This window comes from Calypte anna, chromosome 5 (assembly GCF_003957555.1).
Source record: "Calypte anna isolate BGI_N300 chromosome 5, bCalAnn1_v1.p, whole genome shotgun sequence".
Taxonomy (NCBI): Eukaryota; Metazoa; Chordata; class Aves; order Apodiformes; family Trochilidae; genus Calypte; species Calypte anna.
This window is the reverse complement of record NC_044250.1, coordinates 3945655-3964073: the sequence shown is the minus strand read 5'-3', so window position 1 is coordinate 3964073 and position 18419 is coordinate 3945655. Positions and strand designations below refer to the sequence as shown.

Genomic DNA, 18419 nt, shown 5'->3' with positions numbered 1-18419 from the left:
CAACACTAGTTCTTAAATATTTTATTTTTATTCACTTGGTCTAGTTAAAGTTTTTAAAGGAACTCTTCAGTGTCTGTCTGCTATTACATATTTTAAAACCTAACTTCTTAGCATGTAGCATACAAACACATTATTCTATGACAGTTCATCAGACAGGCTAAAATGGTTTCTCCTGTCTTTTCTGACAATTTAATAAAGACTTTCAACCTCTGTGGAAAAGGCTGTAGTGACCTTCCTTCCAGAGACTCTTCAGAACACTCCAGAAGACACATGGCTCACGATTCCTCATATTCCATTACTGTTCTACTCTAATTCCAATCATGAGGCAGGCATTTACCTTAAATTAAGGGATTAATTAAGGGTTTATTTGTGCCTTATTCTATATATCTTTAAGAAATTGGTTGGTTTTCTTCTCCATGGATCTGCCCCCTGAGTAGCAGCCACTTGATTCAAGAGAAAGCTCAGTCCTTGCTTACCTTCCCATGTCCATGGAAATGTTTTGTTTGACACTGCTTTGCAAACAAGGTGACCTTACTTTATTGCTGTACTTTGTAACACATCAGCAAAAAAAGCCCCAGCAAGCATCCACCTATAGTTTCTCACAGCCCCTTTAATCCCCTCGTACACTCTTAGAAAATGACAGTGTCAAAAAGCAAGTGAATTCCTAGCAGTCAAGAAAAAAAAAAGATAAAAGGAATCACAAGGAATATGGTTCACCATATAGTATTTATCCAATGAAAAAGAATTAAATTTCAAACAAAAACCCAAACAAGAGCTCTACAACTCCTGAAGAAAGGGGAGAGTGATGCAAATAAAATCCAAGAGACTTCTCCAGCGAGACTGGAAGTGGTTACACAAAGGCAGAACAACTACATAAAGACAAGCTACACTGAATCAATATAAGCCAAGAAACACAACATCATTCCTAATTCCCACTCAGTGCATTTAATAAAGATGAAAACACAGATTTTTTAGATCTCAGTGAACAGAGAACCACCAGCCATAGGCATGGGCAGGTGATAGCCAGCAGAGCTGACTGATGTGCAGCTGCAGTAAAACCAGGAACTGGGCACATCTCCTGCCTGCCACTTCATGTTGTAAGTCAAAAGGACATTGTAAGCACTGCAGCTTACAGTACCTAAGCAGATTTTCTGGACTGGAAGAGACTTCGATGAGTGTCAAAGGCTCCCTGTTCAGAAGAAGCACTTGGCTAAGTAGTTGGGCACAGGTTTGCACCTACACATTAGGATTACCCACTTATAAATCTCTCAGATGTTACTGATGGTTCAGGTGATTTTTCAGTGCATTTCTACCCTGAAACAAACCCATAAAGCACAAACATTTTAATGCATAATGACAAAAGTTACTGCTTAAAGGTGAAATTCTGTTATAACTATCGCTTGTGAAGTGGGAAAAGCCCTTGTTCCGCTCTTTTTCCTGGATTGGTTTTCTTTTTGAAGAGGTGATTTTCAAGCAGAAAAACTACTGTTGCTGAATAGACACAGAAGGATCCTTCTTTTTTACAGCCCCATTAAGACATCATTCTCATTTCTTGCTTGATTTTCTGGGCTGAGGTGTGCCACCTTCTGTGGCTTTCTCCACACTTGACAAATACTCTGTATTTGGCACATGAATAGCTAAATTACATCCACTACATTTCCAGTTTGTGAAGTGCTGGTCTAGAGCTCCTTGGAGATCAGTTGCCAAAACATTTGGCTTTGGCACCCACACAGAGAAATGCTCAACACACTTGACAAGAGGAATGCTTAGAAAGAAGACTCCAGGGAACTGTGGTACCTAAAATTGCTGCAGGCTCTACAGCCCCTCCAGCATGAGGAGACCCAGGTCTCTGGGTTAATGGAAGCTCTACTCCATGCTTCAGACTTTCAGATTTATAATTACTGCATTCACTGTCCAGGAGATAGCTTGATTTTTCCCTACTTTATGCTCATGTATTTCAAAGGAGCTAAGCTATAAACTTAGTAGTAAAACTGTGAACCAGTTCCTCTTTCTTGGAACATTCATGCTCAGAATACATTCAGCAGCCACGGATCCATTAACTAAATGTAGCAAGAAAAACACTTGTTAATTGACAGAGACTCATTATAGCCTTGTGTTTTGTACTTATACCTCTACCCTAGCTGCACACTTTTGTTTTATTAAGTATTCTTACGCAATCCTCAGAAACACCTTTTTCAAGGACACATTCCAAGCAGGTGTCTGTGAGAAAATGAATACAAAATACAGAAAACAGAAAATCTATAAGATAATCAGTGGATTCCTGAAAGGAAGGGTATCTAAAATATTTGCATGCAAATACACACACACAGAGTTTTCTCTGCATAGAGAAAGAACCTCTCTAGAAATCAAGCTCTGTTGAGCAAGGAGACAGGTCCCTTCCATGCATGCAAACTAAAATTATTTTATCACCTTCACAATGTTCTGGCAAAATAAACTGAAATTCAGAGACACTGATCAGCCAGGATGACAAAGACTGAGCCAGGGAGGGACACTGCCTCTGATTTAAGCCACTAGACTGGGCATGACTGAAGTTTGGGTTTTCCATCTGGAAGAAAATAGATATGGAATGTCTCTTGCAGGGAAAAAATATTTCTTACATGCAACTTTAAAAAAAACATAAGTTAATACTTGAAGAGTAATTCAACTTCCGTGGAGAAATAGCTGTACTTCATCCATACAACATTTGCCATGCCAGAAGCATTTTAGAAATAGCTGAAATATTTATCAGTACATAGAAATAAAATTTGTGTCTGTTTGCATTAGAATACATCAGCCAACATGGAGTGTTCAGAAGATGCATCTTCCTAAAATTTTGAACAATAAAACAAGCTACAACTTCAACTACAAAGCAGAACACCAAATCATGACAGCTCCAAATTCTTTCAGGTCTAAAACATGAATAGGCTTTTAAAAATGGGACCACTCTTTCTCAAATCTGTGGGCTAGATATGAACTAGAAATACTTCTTTTATTAGCAATTCAATTAAGAAACAAATAGCTGCCATCTAAATATTTCTGTGGCTGAGGTACATTAGGATCTTCATCTCCTCATCCCTCTTAATCCAAGATTTTTTTGTTCCTGATATGGCTTCCACGCTCTCATGAAGCTATAAATGTTCATTTAATGAGCAGATGTTGAATTCATTGCACCCAAGTTTAGATGGTCCTAGAAGTTACACCTACAGTAGAGCTAGTCCTCCAGAGATGCTTATTTAATGAATAGAAAAGTGTTTCTAGGGTGTGATTCATCTTAGAGTAAATTAATCCCTCTCTGAAGGCCCCTCCGATGACTGCACAGAAGCCCCTGCTGGCATCAGGATGGATTAGCAAACCAGGTTTTTGCAATTCAAAACCTGATCCTCAAAACTGACCTTCTCTTGCACCCATTCACTACCCTCTATACTTCCATCTGGATCCTCAGGTCCTTTTGTCAACAGAAGGGAGTGGAGAAGACACACAAAATATCATCCTGTTCATGGCACTCACAACTTCTGTACTACAAAGTCAGAAGAGGTTCCTCCCCATGTTTTGAATCAGTCTCTCCTAATCTAACACACAGAGGTATTGACTGCCTTGATCATTGTTACCACCTCCAGCTGAGGCTGCAAAACCTCTGTACATCTGATAAAGACAAAGTCAGGCTTCATCACACAGCACATTGGAAAAAAAATAATCATCTGCTTCAGAAAGTTTCATGCTTTCTGAACCCCAACTATGTAAAGAAACTGATGATTAAATCAGTCCTTAGCTTTAAGGTACAATATTGGCATTTTATCTATTCTTCTGAAGGGATTAAGAACTGATTTTGAAAAGGAATACAAGGATATCATTACAGTTTTCTCTTTCAACCTGTTTTCTATATGCTTCCCAATGAAAATGTGTCAATGCCAACATGATTGGATTTTCTTGATAGAGTTTACAGATCGGATGCATTATTTGACATGCATTCAGTTCTGGAGCAACTTGAGCTGAATTATTCATTCAGTTTCCAGTGTTCTGTTTCAGAAAAATAATCTTCCCAAGGGAAATTCTGTTTGGGTTTTTTTTTTTTTTTTTGTGCTATCTCCCTCTGCTCTAACATAGGAGTTCACAATCTCTTAAGAGAGGAAAGCAATTTAGATTAAAATCTCAGGTTTTGAGGGAAGCCTTTTGTTATTAAATTTTGAATATACAATAGTAACTGCAACTATTTAATCAAAAGTTGCTGTTAAGCTCTGAGAGAAAAAATAGGAGCTGCCCAGTAATAGTATATATTAAGTAAAAGACTCAAGATCACATGCTTGGTTTTGAAGTTCACTTTAAACTGACACCCAAAAAATTTCAATTCTTTTCCTAATCAGGGAGATGAATGAGATCTACTTCTCAGTTTAATATCTCAACTACAAAAATAAATTTTAAAATAAAAATATATCTAAATAAAATGCGATAAATCTTTTTTTTTTCATTCAAGAGAAATACAAACTAATTTTCAAGACACTCTAAGAGGAGAAAATTAAGCAAATGCAAACAGAGATTATTAGAAAGTACATTTTGCTGTCAGGTTTGAGGGTTTATTCTTCACACATCAACTGCATAAAGGTAAATTCAGAGATACTACCTGCCCATGTGGGGTTATCTTTACACAACACATTAGGCTGTTCAGTTTTCTGCAGACTTATTGACAAAATATTTTGACATTAAACTAAAACCAACCATTTTTACTGATTCAAAGTAAAGGACTGGACTCACTAAAGGACACCAGCTACGTGAGGGGCAGAAATCTGCCTTTCTCAGAGTACTACACATGCATGGTCTTTCACCTGGTAATCTGGAGGTGAATCCAAAAACCTTTACAGACAAGGTCAGTGTTATTAACTTTACCTTGCAAATGACAGGAGAGATATAATTGGTTCCTGATGATAACAGTCTTAAGAATGGCTAACAGCCTATCTACAAGGCTGCAGTGTTTGACTATCTCCAGCTAACAAACACAGCACTCCTGAAGGAACAAGTAACACAGAAAATAGTATGAATCAAACTCAAGGCAGAAAGAGAAACTTGGCCATTTGCTTCAGATTTTCAAGAGTTTTGGAAAAAAAATCGTGACGAGAATGAGGGCAATTGTATCTTACATGTAAATGTAGCCAGAGCACTTTGCACTTTACTGCACACACACTATCCATATGTTTTTCCAACAAAAATACAGAATTTTCAGTAACAAGCCAGCTAGTGTGATACCCAGGTGGTTATTGCACATTTCACCTTTGGCAACTGCTCTGCTTTTAACTGCGAGTTAATTTTCATCAAAGGAGCTCATCTGGGGCTGTGTTCTGGACTTGTGACCAAAACACTGTTGCTTACACACACCTGTGTTTCAGCTAATGCTGAGCAGTGCTCACACAGTGTCCAACTGTTTCTGGTTTTTAGGTTGCAAGTGGTCTGGGGGTACACAAGAAGCTGGGAGGGGGTACAGCCAGGACAGCTGATTCCCACTGACCTAAGAGCTACCCCATGCTCAGCAATCCATGCTGGGGGAAGGAAGAAAAATGGGGACATCTGGAGACAAGGCATTTGGCTTCCCAAGTTTCTGTTACATGAGATAAAGCTCCGTTTGCTTGGAAATAGCTAAACACCTGTGGGCTGATGGGAAATAAATTAATTCCCAATTTTGCTTTGCTTGTGTACACAGCTTTTGCTTTACCTCTTAAACTGTCTTTATCTCAGGTCACTTTTTCCCCTCTCCTCACTTTCAACTTGCTGATTCTGTTCCTCATCCCACTGTGAGGAAGCACAAAAACCACAACAGCAGTCTTGGTGCTCCTGACAGGTGGTGTCAGAATCCAAAGCACCCTAAGTGCTGAGGGAGGAGACTACATACACTGACTTGCCTTATAAAAATCAACAACTCCTATGAATTAAAGAGAATTTTGGTAAAGAGGTAAAACCATGGTTACAAAACCATGGTTACATGGAAAATCTCCATTTTCTCATGGGGAAAAAAAACCAAAACAAAAAAACAGGAACAAAAAAACCCACTAGGATTACTGTTGGTGTTTGCCACAAGACATTTGTTGAATTCAATCTGGCAGTGCTGAATCTTTGCTTCTGTTACCTCTGCCTGCATTACACGGGGACACGAATGTCCCTGCCCCAAGATCTGCAGCTCACACATCTTTGCAGCTGACATTTACAGCAAAACTTACAGGACAGTAAACTCACAGCTTAGAACCAGCCCTTCTTCACAAAATATGTGCAGCCTTCCTCTTTTCTGTCTCATGCTACTCCCAACCCCAGAAGCCACTTTACCTAGCACAACAAAACTGGTGTGACAGCAAGAGGAATCAGGCTTTCGATTTCAACTCCTTTCTACACTGCCACAAAAAATTAATTTAAAAGGAAGCCAGCCACTAGCAACCTTTGTATGAAACAGCTTCTTTCCCCCCCTCCAAAGAATCATCTGCTGAGAAGTTAATTGCCTCCCAGTGTAACTTGTCACAGGACTGTCTCATTAAGGGGCACATGTCATCACTAAATGATTTGTGTATAATCATAGAATAATCTCATCCATATTCCAGAAGCCAATTACCTTTTGTGACTGAAGGCAACTGCAGGCTGAGGACCACAGGCTTTGCTTGTTAACACCCTGCCTTAGCTACCACCTTCCATCCAAAGCCCTCCCATTAATGCTTTCTTAAGTACTGTGAGATGGTGCTGGGCTCTCCCAGAGCTGCCACTCCACACCATTAGCAGCCGTCTCCATAGGACCACAGAGGGCAGATTCATTCCTTGTTCCCAGTCCCACAAGTTCATTGGATAATCCACATCTCCATTTTCCCAGGGTAGTTTTCAAATGCCCATTTGAGCCTTGGTGGTTTGCAAGACAACATTGCACTCTTTCTGTAATAACTAACTGGCCATGACTGAGATGTATGAAACATACAGTAAACATAGAGCAAGCCATTATATTGCTTTTTAAATTAAGTTTTGATGGAAACTGCCAGGCAGGCAGACAGAAAAGCACTCTCCAGGGACAGCACTCAGGTTTGGACCTCCTTTCTCACAACCTCTGACATGCTCCGGAGGTGAAAGTGTGACTCAGCTGAAGTCAATGAGAGTTTCACTGCAACCTTCACTGAGGCCAGGAGTTCACCCCTGGGAAAATGCTCAGAACATCTTTCAGTTGAGTTTAAGGTAAGTGGCTGGTGTGACAAAGATTCACCTAAGGCTGAAGAAGTCTTCCCAAGTTGCACACCTTGGCAGGGTGCTAGTCATTTGCTTTCACTTCTGGCATGCTGAAGGGAATGCCACTAAAACTGCAGCTCAGTTAAGTAACACAGTTTCTGCCAATTCTTTCATTACTGACTGGTAAGAGATATTAAAATATTTATTAGGACTGGTAATTGCATGATACCTCAACTTCTATGTTGAGGATCAAACTATCATCTTTCACCTTACTGTTCCTTCAATGTATGCTAACACTGGTAATTCAGATCACAAAAATGGTTCTTACTACCACAGAAATAGTTAAACCAGAAGCAACAGAGATTATCCGAAAACCAACAACCAGCTTACTAAACACTTATCTGTGTAGCAATGACATACTTCCTCACCTCTCAAAACTACCTGTCTGGAGTGCACATTTGCACATTTGTAGAGCAGCCCTCACCCCACAGCACAGAACCAGAAACTCAGCTGTGAGTTGCAAGTCCTGAGCCCACTTGATCCCCATACAACTCTGCAGGACCATCCAAACATCATAAAGGCTTGGACAGAGCTTTCCCACACACAGCTAAGGCTCTGAATACACCACATGGCACTGCATGGCACAAAGTAAGAGGACACTACACTGCTGCTGCTGCCACTTCTAACACCCCAGAGCCACAACAGCCACACTCACATGGTTTCCAAAGCCTTGAGACCTTCAACTTCTGAGCACATCACATGTTCCCAGCTCCCCACACCCAAGGATCAAAGTGAAGGCTCCTGCACCACTGTCTGCAATTCCAGTGTTGCCTTTTGCTCTGTCACCAAGTGCTGCAATGATGGAGACTGTGAGGTTTTGGGTAGTGACAAATGCCATCAGTCTCCACCTCCCTACAGTCAACTTGAGGATTGTCAAGATGGGATTTCCAAATGTAATTACCTTTTGGGAGTTATTGCTGTTCCAGAGAAAGATTCCCCAAGTAGTAATTCACTTCAAAAACTGGGCTGGTCTCAACTGTTTGCTCAGTTATCTTCTCATGCTTCATGGCACTCATGAGGTTTCAGATCATTTGGAAAGACTCTCTACTATTTGCTGTACTCAGATTTCAAGTCAGCTTCTGAGTAGTTCAGAGTGGTTCTCATCTGCTCTTTGGCAAAGGCCCAATGCCTTTATAAGACGTATTTAACTAAAATTATACTACTATTTTTCAATTCAGCTCTTGTATTACCCTATGTGATTTCCAGTTCTAAACTCCACAGTGTAGCTAACCACTTCAAATGGAACACTTCATCTATGGTTTGGATTTTGGTTAATCTGCTTGGCTAGAGCAAGGTAATTGTTTCTATAATCTAAACGGAAAATAAAATCCTTGCTGTCTCTGGTTGATTCTCAAATGATCACCTCTTTGTCCTATGAGCCCCATCAGCACTCCAACAAATGAAAAGAAACAGAACCAAGTAACAGGAGATTTCTGCTGAAAAAAATTCCATGGAAACAAATATCCAGACATATTTCAAACTACTCAGGTTAAATTTTCAGAGAATGCTCTCGTAAGTAAATCACTCCAATTTAAGGGTTTATTGCTTTGACACTTAGAAAAATCAAACAACCAAAAAAACTGTGTATATTGGACCAATGCAAAAATATTTGAGAATAGGATAATGAACTTCTTCATACACCTTAGGAAATAATGAAGTTATTTGAGGCTTACCAGCCTTGATTTAAGATTATTTCCTCTAGCATTATCCATTCTTGCTCTGCCACACCCACAGCATACAAATACAAGGAATGAAAGATGCCAGTGGTTAAACATACTTGCCCTGGTGCAGTTATCTGTCTGTCTGTCAACATCTTCAGCTCACCAGAAAGCACTTCAAGTCCCAAATTCCAAACAAATAATGAACACTTAAGTCTATATTCAGCAGTCAGTGTGCTCTGCAGTTCCCAAACTCTGTCTCCACACAACCCTATAAATCAAGTGACTGCCACAACCTCCCATTCCAGACCCTGAGCTGAACCCCCAGAGGAGGATGACTTCTCCTCTTCAGTTGCTGACAGCCAGACCTGGATCAGCTCCAAAAAGAAACCAAAGCAAACATCAGCTCCACTCTGAGCAGGAGCCACATGAGACCCCTCTGCTGCAGCAGTGTCCCAGGTACATGGACTGACTGTAAGTGGCTGCTGCCTTCTAGGGGTGGTTGAAGGATCAAAGCCAGACATGGGTATGGATTATAGTAATTTGATTTCTATTGAACTTTTTTGGCACCTTCATAAATACTCATGGCCTTTTCTCAATTCTAATAATGCAATATACAAAAAAAGTTCAAGTGATTCATCTAGGATGGAAAAAATAAATTTTCACTGGGCTAAGACTCACCATCATTCAGCTTTTGGTCATGTTATTATTCTGCTGGTGCAATAACCATTCAATGAAGAACCCTGGTTATTAAAAAGTCTTCTTCAAAAGCAACATTTTGTCCTCAATAAATAATTGCTGAATGCATCCTAAACATTTCCTGGCAGCTTAACTAAATAACTGCAATGCTACAGGCTTGACAGCAGCTGACATGGTATGCCAGCTGGAGATCTCTTTTGTGCTAAGAAGTTTATAGCCTTTCTGTCAAACAAAAGGGACAATAGGTAGGTGAAAATTAACTTCCAGTCCACCATACCACAGAGATCTGAAGTTTGGTGCCCCTCTAATGCACAGTTATGGCACTCTACCCAAGGAGCCATTTCTCTGATAGCTTCTGCTACAGCTTGCAGAGCAGAGGAGCTATCTGGGTCACAAAATCATATGTTGAGAGTAAATTCTCTAACTGCAAAACACTGCCACCACTCTATCTTCTCTCTCAAGAGAAAGTGTTTTACAGTAAGTAAAGCAGTAAATCCCTCTTCAGATAAAGAAGGTTAAGGGATGTAAGTTTATTACATTTTAATTAAAGTCACAGGACTTTGTTTAGATTAGCTGAAAACCTCAGGTTGGCAGCCAGAATATATTTATAAGAACTCAGGGGTCTTGGATCCCCTTATTTGGATTATGTTGCTTTAATTTATTTATTTTTCCAATTAAAAAGTTCTCACTGCTCATGCATTTTTTATTCCCTAATGCTCTGTTCTATCAGGAGAAACATAAAAGAAGCAGACAACATGTTTTTGCAGTGGGAGACTACTTCCTAGCCTGCTCCAGTTTTATAATCTATTCTCTTATGCTCTTACCAACCCCTTCCATCAAAAAGCTCAGAGTATCCATCAAAACCACAAGCTGTATTCATAGTAAAAGGCACTCCAGCACATGTTTTAACTGGAAAGCATTAAATTTTGCAGCAAAAAGCCTTTCTCTCTTTGGCACCTGCAGACAGAGTTCAAGTAAAGGAATAGTGATGCTGTCTGAACAGGTGAATACCTTTGTAGCAATATGAGAATACAATAATGGGAAATAAACCAGAAATATTAAGCATGTAGCCTTCAAACTTACTTTTCCACTTTAAGCAGCCATACTAAGAACAATCTGGAATTCCTATTTATTAAATAAACTGTCAATAAATACCACTTGATACAATTTCTGCCATCTCTTAAGTTGTAGACTCCATGCTATTCCTTCACTCTTCTCTTAGCATTATTAAATGTAACATTTTTTCTGGGGTGTTGCTCTTGTAGGGGGTTACACAGATGCTGCACATAACCAATATTTTCAAGGAAGATTTGTTCACCACTAATGGGATCAGTATTGGAGGTGTGAGGAAATCACCAGCAGCATACCTGTGGTGAATGGAGTTAAATCCAGGTGGCAGATGATCACAAGATGATCTAGGGGCCAGTTCTCTTTAGTATCTTCATCAAGAATCTAGATGATGGGATTGAGTGACAGTAAGTGTGCAGCTGACACCAAGCTGAGAGGGAGAATTCATCTGCCTGAGGGTAGGAAAGCTCTGCAGAGGGATCTTGACAATCTGGATTGATGGGCCAAGGCCAACTGTACGAGGTTCAACAAGGCCAAGTGCCAGATCTTGCACTTGGGTCACAACAACCCCAGGCAATGCTACAGACTTGGGGAAGGGTGGCTGGAAAGCTGCCCAGAGGAAAAGAACCTGGGGGTGTTGGTTGACAGCTGGCTGAATATGAGCATCCTGGCCTTCATCAGAAATAGTGGGAAGGTTTGCATGAGATATTAGGGAAAATTTCTTCACTGAAAGGTTTCCCAAGCATTGGAACAGGCTGCCCAGGGAAGTGGTGGAGTCACCATCCCCAGAGGCATTTAAAAGACATGTGGGTGTGGTTCTCAGGGACATGGTTTAGACTTGGCAGTGCTGGGTTAACAGCTGGCCTGTAATTTCCATGTTACTTCCAGCACAGGTTTTACTTGTGAATCAGTTGTTCATTCATAATTAATACAGTCATTTTGTTTTTCTAAGCTTTCAGAACCTTAACAGAATGTTAAAAGCATGCCAGCAAGTACACCCGCTGCTTAGTCTGCCAGCTGCCTGAGCTGTATCTCTGGCTTGGAGCACAAAGGCTCTCCAAGTCCCTGAAAAGAGTCCTGTGGCATCCAAGGGGTTTTTGTCTCAACTCTCATGTCTCTTCCTGTGTCAGCAGCTCCAAGCTCCAGCATCCAACTCAGCTACTCCAATTCTTACTCCCTGTTCTTGAAGGGGCATCAAAAAGAGCAAGCAAGATGCAGTAGGAGCTGATTTCAAAAGGACATGTACTTGGGCAAACATTCCTCCTTTGATACATCTGCCTTCCCCACCATATTACATCTCATCAGAACAGAGGCAATTACACTGTTTTACAGATGACTCTTAAAAGCACTAAAGGCTTTTACCAGTTCTCAAGTACTTTTCCCTAACCTATCCGGGTCTGAAAAACAAAGTCAACTTTGAACTGAATCCAAAAGACAATCAAGCACCAAATGTCAAAGCAATTTTACAAATCAGAATAATGTGGGTGATAAGGCTGGGAAGAATAAAAGTAGATTCAATTATCTGTTTACAAATTTAAAGTTTCCTCTCCAATGATTTCTCATCCACTGAAGTTTCTGGAGGCCTTAGAGTAGCTCTGGGTATCAATACAAATCCTATAGCAAAATTAGGTTGAAGTGCTCAGAAACTCCCCTCATTGGCTTGCTCTTCATTTTCACATTTTTTGACATTTATTCTAGCATCATGAGTAAATGCTGGTGCAAAGATGAAAAAGATGTAGCAGGTTAAGATATGTTAAAGGAAACTATTACACAAACAATCAAAAAAATTCTCTATTGAACAGAGATGCTACAGCTGAGTCAGGAACCTAAAATTTTTCTTTTTTAATTTAGACTTCTACTATGATCTGCCCTTAAGTCATGGTTTCAAAACTATTCCCTTTAGTTTTTCCACAGGAGTTGTCATAAAGTACTACAGATTCACAGCCAAATAAGAGGTATTTGGTAGGGATTTATGCTGGAAGCAGCACTGAGATGTATCACCTTAAAAGACATTCTTAGATGGATCAGCCCTGCTTAGGACTACCTGACAGAGATGGCTGCACACCTTTATCACCTCATAGAAAAGCACATTCTGTAATTGTATTTTCTCTCTGTCTGCCTGTTGCTGCGAAGAAAACCAGGTCACAACCTGACTCTGTGAAGCTTTCTTGTCCCTGGACAAAATTCTGCACCAGGCAGGCTTTTTGTGTTGTCTTCTTTGCACATTGTGTGCAAGGAAGCAGCTAGCAAAACAATCTCTTCTTTAGGCTCATCCTAAAATACAATTGCTGTTCACAATAAAAAAAAAAAACCAAAAAAAACCCAAACAAACAAAACCAAATTACCAAAAACCACACACACACAACAGAGAAGATAATGATGAACATGCCCCAAAAGGCAGTACAGCAATAAGCAAACAAAACAGTTTACTGTTGTAAGCAAAAAAAAAAAAATAACAGTAACAAATAATGGTAGGATAAATAAATCAGATTACTGAAATGAAAACTATCTTTACAAACTGCACATTTCGTGCCTGCATGCCTCTAAGCATTTAATTGCTTGTAGGGCCCAAATAAAAGGATTCAATAAGCAAGTTTCTTCTAGTATTGCCAGCATGCAATAAAATGCAGTTGCAGAAAATGGTTGTAACATTCTTCTCAGAGCTGTCTCATTATTACTTTGGTCAAAGTTTAAACTACTTCAAATGTTTCAATGGGAACACACCTGAACAAAATGAGGACTTCAGAAAAAAAATAAAAAATCTGCAACCATCACTGTATGCATTTAAGTGCCTCAGTTCCAAAATGCATATGCTGGTCCTCTCACTGAAGTCAAAGGCTATTTTATATTCATTTCAGTGCAAGAGAATACTGAAGCAGTGGTTCATTTTCCTCGCTCCTAAAGACTTTTCTGAAGGTCCCAATTTCAAGTTGTCTGAGTTTCCTCATCAACCACTAAGTTAGAAAAAGCTGAAGTCTTCAATACACTGTGAGATTAAGTCCCAAGGGAAAAGAGATTCTAGGTTTGGTGCTTTTTATTCCTTGAAATCCTGACAATCTGCCATCTTGCAGTCTTCACAACTTTTAAAGGGAAAAAAAGTGCAATGACAGACAGAATGCCCTTCAGAAAATAAAAAGCATCAGTTCCAGACATGCAAAAACAAGATTCCAGGTTTCTCAGAAGTTTCAAAGTAGGGCAGTGGGTGGCAAATCAGTAAAAAGTGCATTGCTTGATTATGTAAAATAAAATTAAAATGCCTCTGACAAATCTGTCTACAAGTTTTCAGGTATGCTGAGTGAAGCAGTTCAGACTGCACTGCAATCTATCACACTTAAGTGCAATCACAGTCAAACATAACATCAGGTAGTGCCTGAACTACAGAGATACACTTAATACTCCCTAGTCAGCAATCAACCTTTTCCACATTTGTTCATAATCACAATGAATTGTTTCATTCTAATGCTTTGTTTTCCTTTTCTATCCCATGGCAGCTTACCATGCTTTTCAAAACGAGATATTCTATATTTTTTTTTTTAATTCTCCTTCTCCAATTTTATTCCCTTGTGTAAGTAGACAACATTTTTAAAGAAATATGGATTACTGAACATATTTTCTTACCTGTTGCAGTCCACATGGAGCAGAAGGTGGGATGCACTAAGTGACACAGCAATCTTATGCCACTGTCCATCTGCCAGACGGTACGGGAACACCTCTGTTCTTGACTTCCCATTGAACCTGTAGTGGTACCTGATCTCATCCCGAAGGCCACTGCTCTCCAGCTCAAAATAGCTGTATTTAAAACAGAGAAAAAATCAGTTGCAAGTTTTTGTATACTTGTTGCTTTTGTACCTTTCTTCTTAATTCATAGACAAGGTCACAAACTAAAGAGGTTACTCAGCATGGATTAGTTACTGGTTACTTTTTGAGAGAGACACAAGGTTACACATTCAGTGTGTTACAGAAATAGCAATACCAGTTATGGAAAACCACCATTTGATAGTCTTGGAAAGTCTTCTTTGTGCCCGCAGAACAGGCTAAACTACAAGAAAATGATCCTTGTTCTTTTCCACAAAATGTTTTGTATGAATGCTGGACTTGTAAAAAAAGAAGAAATAAAGGACTGTACATACCATTACCAATGAGGAAACAAAAAGATATTAAAGCCCCAAGTGAGCATTAAATCTGTATCTACTGTTTGCAAATCCACTTTTTAAGAACCTGTTTATTTTTAAGCTTCCCCTGCATGCAAAAGTACTTAACTCATTTTCTGACTTTTATTGTTACAGCTGTAATTGTTCAGCTTTACAAGGGAACAAAACCTTCTGGCTAGATGAGGTGTCTCAACACCTGGCACAATCAAATCCCTAAGCCAGCTGTCACCAGAGGACAGCCACAGGAAAACAAAGTATGGCTATGAAATGGCTTCATGATGGGAGGGAGCCAATTAGTTTTTAGGGTGAATATTGTCCGTATAGGTAGTAGGACAGTGTATCAAATCAAGGCTGTCTTTTTCCTGTTAAAATGAAGCCCTGAATATAGAAAAGATGAGATGCAGACCACTTTTTATAGTAGAAATACCTCTAACAACTAAGTGCAGATGGTAGGTTTCCTACCTAGTCCCTACTCACTTCTACCTCCAGTGTCATGTTTTTCCCTACTAGACAATGTCAATTGAACCTGGCAGCTAGAAGATGCTAATTTAAGGTAGTGAAATCCATTTCCAAAAAGAAATAAGTGCAACATACAGGCAACAAATACCCAGGTGCCAATTTTCACTTCAGAAGCCTTTTACACTTCTCAGCTTCACTCAGACCCCAACAGCCAACGTGCACAAGTGTTGCATGAGGTGTGGGCACTTCATCAAGAATATCTTTTACCAGTCAAGGGGAGACTTTTTAGAACATAAAAACTGAAAAATGGAGTTCTTTGAGAGAAAATTACTGAGAGAAAACACTATCTGGGAACTTGTGCAAAAGATCATAACAGACCAAGAAGAGAAACACTAAAACAATGAATCTTGACCAAAAGAGAAACTCAATCCCTCCTCCATCCTGCCCATGCTTTGCCATTAGGTTTGGTTTTTTTTTCCACATAGGAGCATTATCAGGTCACCCAAATCAAAGACTCGGGTGGCAAATTAAAAACAGCCACAGAGAAAGGTAATACCAAAGCAGAATGAAAACATAGCAGTTGTCCATACAATTACATGGAGTACAGAATGGGAAAAAAAATGCTGCTGTTGCAAAGGAACTGAGTACTTTATGCAGCTAGAGGCTCAAGGAGGGCAGGGAAACAGGAGTTTTCTAAGCAGGAGAGCAGAATGGTGATTACTGACCACCACTGCCACCCATTAAAATACCTAGAGTACAGCCCTAAGAAATTTTGAGAAGATTTTATTTTATTTTGATGCTCAGTAAGAGAAATGTCAATATAGAAAACTTACTGCTGCTGGAATTTTCAAGCCAGGAAAGCACTAGGACAAGTACTGTCAGTGAAGTCATACTTTAAAAAAAGTTAAATGTTTCATAATTGCCATCTGCTGTCAAAGCTCAAAAGGAAGTCATTAGAGACTTTATTTCCCTCTCGTTCAGATAAACAGCAGTGAGGCAGAAAACTTCAAAGAAATGAGGGAGATCTACATCACATTCTAGTATCTCTATCACACACAAAGTATTTGTATAAGAATATATATATTTACATGGCTGATCACAGAAGCTGAAGAGTCAGAGAGCAGGACAAAATCCTATCACAGAAAAAAACATCATGTCCTGCACTCATTCTTCATAATCTCAGATAGCCACAGATCTAATCACTACCTACACATTTTGTTTTTTTAATAAAAAGGCAACAGTCCAGCATTGGAAAGGTAAGTCAGATACTGCACTTAATCACCCCTCTGCTCTATTATTTGAGCAGCATGGGGAATTGCAAAGCAATGCAGTTTCTCATCTGACAAGCTTTAGTGTCAGGACTAAAACCAGCTTGTTGCTTACACACTGAGTTTGTTGTCAATCTCCAGACTAATGAGTATGATACAGAGTGACTAATTAAAATCTACTGTATAAGCCTGTGCTAATGTTTTTGTTTATGTACACCTAATGCACTTAGTGCCACGGAATTGTATAAAGCATCACCTTCTACCTTGTCAGTGACAAGAAAGGAGAATGACAGCAGCTAAATTCTGCCCATTTCTCAGGACCTTTTAAGGAGTGCAAATCAAAAGCAGTTACAAACGTCAGTAACCAACAGGCAACAAAATCCCAAGAGCAGAAACGGGCTGGATTAGCCCAACATACATCTCAAGTATTTAAAAAACACAAGGCAATGTAAATCAACATTCTTGCATTGATTTTTTTTTTAGAAGATGTAGAAATTCACACTGAGATCTTGACTACAGATATTACACCACGTTCACAGTTCAGAATTTGTACTTGTCTTTACCAGAACATAATTCACGTGCAAGTAGCTTTCTCAATAGCAAACAGCAACTTTTCTTTCAACCTCCTACCAGACTCTAAAGGAAAGCCTCATCAAAATCAAGGACATAAAGGCCACTCACTCCTGGAAATGAATACACCTGCCCTGTGCTCAAGTTCCAAGGTGTACATTGTGAAATGGAAGACAAATGAGTGGAATAACATCAGCTTAGGCAAGAAATCATCAACCTGTGAGAAAATAATTAGTAAACCTAGGGAAAATAAACAGGGTTTTTTTAATTATCTATCTCATCTTCAACTTGAAATGCCATTGCATAAGTTTTATATACTAAAATCCAACCAGTAAACAACAGTGGGAAATTAACAGAAACTACCATCCAAGAGACAAGAAAAGGAACTCATTTCCAACAGCTGGGTCCTTTTATAGGTACTTCCCAGTATTTTGCAAGAAGAATAAACACAGGAACAGAACAAATCCGGGTTCCTCAAAGGATTGCAGCCTAAGGGACCACCTGACTGGTTGTATCATCAGCAGGCATGTGTGAAGTTTCAGTGTGACCATGAGATTCATATCAAAAACCCAAGAGAGATCACCAAGTATCACAATTGGTTCTGCTTCTGCATCACTTCTGCATGAAGCCAGTGTTGTCAACTTGCTGCTGTAGTTACCCCCCTGCTACCCTCCTCAAGACCTTTTCCAACTGAGAGGTGAGAGACAGTAATGTACTTGTCAACTTGGGAGCTCCAAGTGACAGATTGTTGTATTTGTTATTCCTCCAAGAGGATTATCTATTTTTTCTGTATTTTTTCAGACTAGTGTGATCAAAAGTAACATGCATTTTCACAGAATAAATTCTCAGAATGTGTATTTAGAAAGCTCTCTGCTTATGGAACAGCAATACAATATGACCTTGGCTGAAATTTTTCCCACTACTAGAATCCCCATTTCTGCTAAATGTGTAAACTACTGCTGACTTTTTATACAATTATAGAATTCAAATGCTTTTTATAGGTCTGTACACAGCCTCTCATTCAAATTCTAATGTGGAAGAGGACAAAAATGTTGCTAAATCCAGATTCATTTTATGCACATCAGAAAAGATATTTTAAGATCATGCAATGGGGTTTAGAAGACAATATTATTCCACAATCAACTCAAAATGCTTTACAATACTGGCAACTTTTGCAATTCCTATGTACTTCACACACAAATATTGTTATGAAAGGATAGAACCTGACTCAGTGACCCTTAATGATAATTTACTTCTTTTAGTCACAACTATAGTGATTATTTACCTGTACATGTGACATTATT

At 39.3% G+C, this 18419-nt stretch overlaps 1 protein-coding gene across 1 annotated transcript in view; it reads right to left on the bottom strand.

The window, feature by feature from the left end:
• NELL1 (neural EGFL like 1) overlaps positions 1 to 18419 on the bottom strand; it is a 229156-nt gene that overhangs the window by 181437 nt on the left and 29300 nt on the right. The window contains exon 4 of the mRNA XM_030451154.1: positions 14286 to 14456. Coding sequence (XP_030307014.1) covers positions 14286 to 14456 — 171 coding nt within the window. The remainder of the gene's footprint in view (positions 1 to 14285; positions 14457 to 18419) is intronic.